This window comes from Poecilia reticulata, chromosome 10 (assembly GCF_904066995.2).
Source record: "Poecilia reticulata chromosome 10, P_reticulata-male-v2, whole genome shotgun sequence".
In the NCBI taxonomy this organism is placed as follows: Eukaryota; Metazoa; Chordata; class Actinopteri; order Cyprinodontiformes; family Poeciliidae; genus Poecilia; species Poecilia reticulata.
Genome location: NC_088839.1, coordinates 13,747,121 through 13,755,093, shown reverse-complemented (window position 1 = coordinate 13,755,093; position 7,973 = coordinate 13,747,121). Strand labels below are relative to the sequence as shown.

The window sequence follows — 7,973 nt, the reverse complement described above, 5'->3', positions numbered from 1 at the left end:
CCTTGTGACAAAAATGGCCTACAGGCCTCGTCTGTGCTTACAAAGTCTGAGCGCAGATTGTGGAAGCATGAACTTTATTTTCTTACAAAAGTCAGATTTATTGTTGATATATTCAATTCTCGATACAAGTTGAATTAAAAAATTTCGATTACGCCAAGGATTGTTTTAAAGCAACTGCTCTCTTATGCATGACGCAAATAGTAAGGGATCAGCGGTAAACGAGGCCACGCATTGTCTGCCCCCCGCCCTCCCTCTGCTTGTCAGGGAGCAAGCTGATTGGCCGAGGCCTAGCAAAGAGTGGCCGGGAATCCAAAAACTGCAGGCCGCACTTAGCTTACCGTCAAAAATAAACCAAAACAATAACAGACAAATTCGTCAAAGGGGAGACACACCGATAGGGACAGGAGACGAAGCTATCAGGTAAAAATATTTCAAATCGACCGCAGAGGCACGGGGAATAGGACGCAAAGGCCCAGTCAAACGTAGCGGGCCTCCTTCGAGAAACAACATGGAAGATAATGCGGCACAAGCTGCTCCTCTTAGCTTAGCAAGCTAGGTAGCCGAATGGACGGCCGTCTGCGCAAATATACGAGCGAAATGTTGTTTATAAATAACATATGACATATGAATTTGTTGCTCTCGTTTCTAATCTTTTATTATCTTATTTTATATTAAAGCGTAGTGGTGTGCAAATGCATGTTTTATTCGGGCTTAGTAATCCAGTAAATTAGCTTTGTGCTAAAACAAAATGGCGCTTGAAGACTTTCCCTTAGCTTGCTAGCTAGCTAGCTTGAGTGGGTGGAGGGCGGTAGCCCCCTTGTTATGCATTGCATAACTGCGGTGCTTTCTTTGGTGGCCATAAAGTCTGAGCATTTGTATTTTTGTGTTGACTCGAGATCTAAGATATTTTCTAAAAGGAGTAGTGTGACAGCCCAATGATCGTCTTTATCCCGGAAGGGTGTATTTATATGTATATCCTTGAAATGCACAAACCATTACCTCAGACAGTATAAATTAATCGTATTTCAAATCAGCGTAGACATTGCATGTCATGCAAAATAATAACGCAACATGTTCCAAAAGCCTTCGGAGCAGCTGCCTATCAGCCTGACCCTTGCAAACTGAGAGGGACTGTCCTTTGTGCAGGGCTCTGCCCATCAAGCCCAACCAGGTCCAGGTGTATAACTAAACGAGTGCAGATTGTTTCTGCATGTAGTATTCTTGATAAACAATAGATGGAGCTACTGTTAAATAAAAACAACTCTTCCCCCAAAATTTACAAGACTGTCTTTTATTATATGTACTTTGTTTCTTTCGTTTAAAGCTGATTACGTTAACATCAAAAAACTTAATATAAACACAAACATACTCAAGATATGTTTACATGATTACATGGCAGTCTGAAATAATATGCCTTGAAATGTTGATGTGTTGTTTTTCTTCTGTCTCAGTGTGATTGTCTTCATGGAACAAGGAACTGCAGCTGTCCAGTTGGTTTTAATGTAAAGGTGTTGTTACTAGATGTGAAGGTATGTATTTAGGACTGAGCGTGGTTGCACTGTCCTACCTTCCGCTTTTGATTTAGTAATGAACATGTCCTAAAACATTATCTCAGCTTTTTACATTTCTGAAAAAAGTAAACAAAGCAAAGCAATTGGAGCAAAGCAAATAATTTTCAATGTGTACAATAAAATGTTTCAGTTTTTTACGAAGTGAAGACATGGATCAAGGAGGAGGAGTATTGGAGCTACACACCCAGGAGCTGAAGATGCCCCATGCTATGATCATGCAAGATTTTGGTGGGTGGTTAGGAAGGTCAAGTTGAGCTTAACCTAATGATGTGTAACTTCAACTTGTAGCAAATAAATGTTGAAAGTCTAATAAGACGTGAAAAAAAATAAACAATGAAATCAATCTAGTATCACATTATTTACTAGAGTTGCATTTTGAACACTTAAATTTGATTTCAATAGCATATGAGTCTTTGAAGGTTGATTTCCTACACCCCGCATATTACAATTACCTCAAATAATCTGATGATAATTCTGTCTAGATTCATAACTAGACAGAAAATGGGTAGTCTATATTCATATTTTTACATTTCAGAATGAGCTGTACATGGAATGAAGTAAACTACCATCTCAACTTGAGGAGACAGTTTAAAAATACCCATTACAGCATTTTTCCTAAAACTGCTCAGAAAGTTTTTCATTTGAGTTTTTTTATTTTTTTATTTTTTTTTTATTTTAAATTTTATGAAGTAACTCTTAAGACAGTCTTTGGTCTGAGCAGTGAGTATTGGCTATTTTCAGTCTCATTGTAGAATTATAGTTTTTTTTCTGTAAGCAAACAACAGAAATAAGTTTTTGGTTTTTATTACTATTTTTAAACTAGTTTTTCTGTTTCTTGCAGTTGCAGGCATGGGAGGGTTAGCTCACATCGATGGAGAGCACATTGTGGTGTCAGTACCCGAGGGCATGCTTCTGTCAGACGTGATGACGGATGAAGGCATCCTCCTCGAGCATGAATTGGAGGTAGAAGGTCTGGAAACTCAAGTTGTGCAAGGCCTGGAAACCGAAGTGGTTGAAGGACTGGAGACTGAAGTGGTGGAAGGCTTGCATGCAGATGTGGAGGGCTTGGAAGCAGAAGTTGTTGAAGGCCTGCAGACACATGTGGTGGAGTTGGAAGCTCAGGTTGTTGAGGGCCTGGAAGGCGAGGTTGAAGTGGAAGGACTTGAGGCGCAAGTGGTTGAGGGCCTGGAGGCCGAGGTGGACGTTGAGGCCCTGGAAGCTCATGTTGTTGAAGGCCTCGAAGAAGAAGTGGAAGTACACGGTTTGGAAGCTGAGGGTGTTGAAGGACTGGAAGTAGACGTGGAAAGTCTGCAGGCTCAGGCTGTAGAGGCTCATGAACTGACGAGTGAAGACATGGTCCCTCCAGGACACAGTGTGATCATGCCTGAAAACATACTGGGGACAGAGGTTGCTATAGAGGAGGCGTTGGACGCCCATCACCACCATGTTCTTACGGCAGACCTCATCCAGGACTCTAATCATCACCACCATGATGATATGCAAGACCAGGTATTTGTGGCAGAGCTACTGTCTGAACACCAGGGAAACACACTGGATCACCAGCTGGTGTCAGAAGGGCTGATGGTGGCAGAAGCCAACACAGAGACCATAATCCATCAACAGCTGCCGACCGAGGAGGTTCCTCTGCAGACCGATGAGGAAGATGATGCAAGAAGTAGCTCTGAAGATTACCTCATGATCTCCCGTAAGATCGTTTGTCATAAACGTTCGCAATTGAAACCAAGTCCCACGTTTGCATTTATTTTGTCATAACTGCTCATTTTTGTGTCATTGAAGTTGATGAGGTTGGAGAGAAGTTAGACATAGGAGACACGCCTCTGGAGATCAGCACAGAAGTCATGGAAGACAAGGACATCAAAGAAGAGGAAGACTCCGAGGTCATAAAAGTCTACATTTTTAAAGCAGAAGCAGATGATGATTTAGGCAAGTCACCATTAAAGCCCTTTGCAGCACAGCTTGTTATAAAGCAAAGAAATGAATTCCTGAATTTATAACAATTATCTTTAAATTTCCAGGTGGAACAGAGGTAATAACAGAAGATGACTATCAGAACGGCCATCCAGATCTGGAGGCCGCATCATCTGGGAGGTTGGGTGTTGGTCGTGACAAGATGGTATACATGGCAGTCAAGAACACCATAAAGGAAGAAGAGGACGAGGCAGAGGATGATGACGACGATGATGATGATGACGACGATGAGGAGAGTGATGATGATGACGATGATAGTGATGAAATTGGTACATTTTCTTTTTGTTTCCTAATTTAAGAGCGTGTGGTTTATAAATCTGTGAGGAGTCACAGCAGCTGTGACACAACTGCTGTCCAGGTGCCTTTTACAGAAAACTTATTAGAGATGCACTGATTGCAGTTTGTTCACTGATTTCCAGGCTCTGGGTTTTGACCTGCCGATAATATGAGGCAACTCAAGATTTCTTAAGAAAAATAAAAATCTATGGGAATAGCATGGGACATATTCTTTCGCCTGAAAATCATGTGATTCCTGTCATCAGCCGAGTTTTTTTTTTTTTTTTGATCAACAAAACACCTCCTTCATTTTGATGCTTTCTGAAAGAATTCTTGCAATTTTTATCTTCAGCAGTTCATTCCTATGTAAAATAATTTTTTTCCCATTTCTTTCCCAAATATTTATTGTAGCCGTTTACAACCTCTGTGCAGGTAATACCATTGATCAGGTGAAGAATGGAGTTGCTACGCCTTTCTTACAAATCAGAGAGGGACTGGGTACAAACCGTGCAATCAAACCCAAACCTAAGAAGAACAAAAAAGGAGAGACACGTCAATGTCAGACTGGTACGAGAAACATAACGATGGCCAAACTGTTTGGATTTCAGTGTTAATAATTTGTTTGTTCTCCCTGCCTCTCAAAACCTCTTCTCTGAAGAATCATCACAATAACTCCCTGCTGTTTTCCCAAACTTCTTTTTCAGCCGTCATCATCGGACCAGATGGGATGCCTCTGACTGTCTACCCTTGCCACATCTGCGGAAAGAAGTTTCGCTCACGGGGATTTCTCAAATGCCATATGAAAAACCACCCAGACCATCTGTTGAAGAAAAAGTATCAGTGTACTGACTGTGACTTTACCACCAACAAGAAGGTCAGTTTCCACAATCACTTGGAGAGTCACAAGCTTTTGAACCACAACACTGAGCGATCTCCAGAGTATACCGAGTACACAAGACGCTATCACGAGTCCAGTCCCCTGGGCTCTGACAAGCTCATAGTAAAGGACAGAGAGCCCAAACTTCATCATTGCAAGTACTGCGACTACGAGACGGCTGAGCAGGGGCTACTGAACCGCCACCTGCTAGCGGTCCACAGTAAGAACTTTGCACATGTGTGTGTCGAGTGCGCCAAAGGCTTCCGTCACCCATCAGAGCTTAAGAAACACATGCGGACCCATACGGGGGAAAAACCCTACCAGTGCCCGCATTGCGAGTTTCGATGCGCAGACCAGTCCAACCTTAAGACTCACATCAAGAGCAAGCACGGTGCAGACCTGCCCTTTAAGTGCAGCCACTGTCCCCAGGCCTACGCTGATGCACGGGAACTCCAACGTCACATAGAGATGGTGCAAGGCCACAAGACCCACCAATGTCCACACTGTGAGCACAAGAGCACCAACTCCAGTGACCTTAAACGACACATTATTTCTGTTCACACCAAGGACTTCCCTCACCAGTGTGACGTGTGTGAGAAAGGCTTTCACCGGCCATCGGAGCTGAAGAAGCACGCCGAGACACACAAAGGCAACAAGGTGCATCAGTGTCGGCACTGCAACTTTAACGCTCCCGACACGTTCACCCTGAGTCGCCACATCTTGTCTTTGCACACAAAGGATCTGCCCTTTAAGTGCAAGCGCTGCCGGCGAGGTTTTCGTCAGCCAGCAGAGCTGAAGAAGCACATGAAGACACACAGTGGTAGGAAGGTTTATCAGTGCCAGTATTGTGAGTACAACAGTACGGACGCTTCTGGCTTCAAACGCCACGTCATTTCAATTCACACCAAGGACTACCCCCATCGCTGCGACTACTGCACCAAGGGCTTTAGGAGGCCTTCAGAAAAGAGCCAGCACATAGCCAGGCATCACAAAGACATGTTGATGTAATGTCGTCACATTGACACACACACACACACGCACTCCTTTCTCAAGTCAATCTGTGTCTCTCATCCACAGGTAATTTTAGTGTATTAACAGAGAACTGGCTGATACAGGCAGTTGATATAGTAATTGCTGTTTTGTGTTGTGTCGGATTTAAACCTCTGCAGGGGGAACACACAAAAACATTTTATATTGAGTGAAGTCTGAAAAAGGACAGTGTATAATCTAAGTGGGATGGCTGTAAATTGTCTTTTGTTGCAGAAAATCGCATATGAACATATATTCAGGGTTTCAAATGTCTATATTTTTTATACCCACTCAGCTGAAATGCTGCAAGATGATGACTCTGTTAGTGCTTTGTGATCGTCATGCTAGTTGTTCCAGATGAGGCAGAAAAAGTTTGCCTCCACAGTACAAGCTAGTCTCCCTAATAGCAGCTTCGACCCTGACATTTCTGCTCGGTGTTACGTGATCTTAAAGAATCAGGGCCATCCATGTCAGTGGCACGCATAAAGCTTTTTTTTATTATTTAATATCGCAACTTTCCTCATCTTGGAGTTTCCTCTCAAACTTGAACACTTGATGTTCCGTTAAAATAATCTTGTATCAACAGTATCAATTATGTTTTGTCAAACATGTTAATCAGAAATATTCTGGGCCAGTTTGTTTAGCAAGAAAAAAAAAAAAAAAGCTGGTGTTCTCAATTGTTCTTCTAATCTGCACATTTCCCACACAGAAATCCAACATTCTGTCTGCAAAGATAATCCTGATAATTTACCAGTGTGTTGTTGTTATTATTATTGTTCTTATTGCCATTATTAATCTCAAATGAGCATAACAGATGGCAGGCTTCACATTTAGTAACTCCTGGAGTGGTTGTACTGTATCCGACTGCCGTCGTAAGTTGCACACATGTGACACAGATGTGCTCTCTGCTAACCGTCTGATTGCAGTCATGCCTTACATCTGTTTTTTATCCCTTAAGCACTGATGAACACAGCTAATCAGAAAACAAACGATTCTTAACTCTCACACATGCTGTATCAATGCCATTCTCAGAGTTCAAGTCAGTAGAAAGCACTTTAATATTTTTATTTTTTATTTTTTGTATTTTAATTACATGTATGGGAGTTAATTATCAAAAGATATATCTGTGCATATAAAGATATATCTGTAGGGAAAAAAACATTCTTGAGGTGAAGGAGAAGACTTGGAGTGTTATTTCTTAACACTTTGGCACGATCCATTACTTTAAAAAATTGTCATTGAAAGATGTGGGTGAACCCATTTGTTCTGTTCTATGGATAAGTGATTGGGTTTTGTGTTTTATTTGTGCTCACTAACAAGTTTTCCCACACACTAGTCCTACAGTCCTAAATAACTCAACCCAAACTCAAGTGTAGGATTATTACATTGAAGTCAATGGTCATTATATTGGCATTAGTCTTTAAAGTATGCACATATGCTGTTCATGAAATTAATTGTGGTATACATTAAAAAAATCCCCACATTTTGTGGATCTTAGTCTATATACATTTTTTTTCTTTGAGTCTGATTGTGGATAAACTACTAGTGGGGACAAAAAACTAAATAAACGGCTATCTTTTTAACTTATTTGTGTTGTTTCTCAAAAAAATTAAAACTAAAAATTGTATTAATAGATTGGGATTTAAAAACTACACTTCAAACTGAATTCATACTTCCTAGTATCGTTAGCTGGCACTTTCAATAAAACCTGTGGCTGTCATGTATCCATAATTTTCACTTGCAAGTGTCATATTTTAGTCCATGTGATGCAATTTCTACAAGGTCTTGGGAGAATTATTCTAACTACATATGCAAAACGGTACCATGCATAAGTTTTGGGAGGGTCAAAAACAGTAAGTGCAAAAACTGGTAAACAGCCTCAGTTGTCTTGCTGTTGCTTAACAGTGGTTTCACCTGTAATTTTCGTTGTGGTTTCCAAGGTGCAAGAAAGCTGAATGGTCATTCATCCGTTTGACATAGCTGGTCATTCCTATTCAGGACCTCAATAACAATGTGTGAGTATTAGAAATCAACCGTCCGAGTAATTGGCATCTTGTTTCAGCTTTGGGTGCTGCAAAGGTGGAGGCATTCCTTGATTAAGAATGAAGTAGGATTGTAGCACTTTGTGTTTGGTCAGTAAGAAGGAAAAGAAAGTTGGACTTGGTCAGCAGTGCATATATCCATGTAATTACACAAATGAGAAGTGTAGCATTGAGATTTTATGTGATACA

The 7,973-nt window shown here is 41.2% G+C and overlaps 1 protein-coding gene across 2 annotated transcripts; it reads left to right on the top strand.

Moving 5' to 3' along the window:
- The first annotated feature begins 216 nt into the window (after positions 1-216).
- On the top strand, positions 217-7,325 carry znf711 (zinc finger protein 711). 2 transcript variants are annotated; one of them, XM_008420012.3, is made up of 8 exons: positions 217-420; positions 1,452-1,529; positions 1,702-1,799; positions 2,413-3,276; positions 3,369-3,515; positions 3,608-3,829; positions 4,248-4,403; positions 4,541-7,325. In XM_008420012.3, exons 3-8 carry the CDS (start codon positions 1,721-1,723, stop codon positions 5,719-5,721), a joined length of 2,649 nt encoding a protein of 882 aa, XP_008418234.2. In that variant the 5' UTR covers positions 217-420; positions 1,452-1,529; positions 1,702-1,720; the 3' UTR covers positions 5,722-7,325. The 2 variants fall into 2 exon arrangements, with proteins under 2 accessions (XP_008418234.2, XP_008418235.2); XM_008420013.3 differs by having other exon boundaries at positions 227-420; positions 4,269-4,403.
- Positions 7,326-7,973: the final 648 nt, after the last annotated feature.

What these genes read in the sequence shown, in the direction of transcription:
- znf711 (XM_008420012.3), top strand. Translation starts at nt 1,721, where the DNA reads ATGGATCAAGGAGGAGGAGTATTGGAGCTACACACCCAGGAGCTGAAG. An exon ending in AGAAGCAGATGATGATTTAG is followed by an intron (nt 3,516 to 3,607) that starts GCAAGTCACCAT and finishes TTAAATTTCCAG; the next exon opens with GTGGAACAGAGGTAATAACA. An exon ending in GACACGTCAATGTCAGACTG is followed by an intron (nt 4,404 to 4,540) that starts GTACGAGAAACA and finishes CTTCTTTTTCAG; the next exon opens with CCGTCATCATCGGACCAGAT.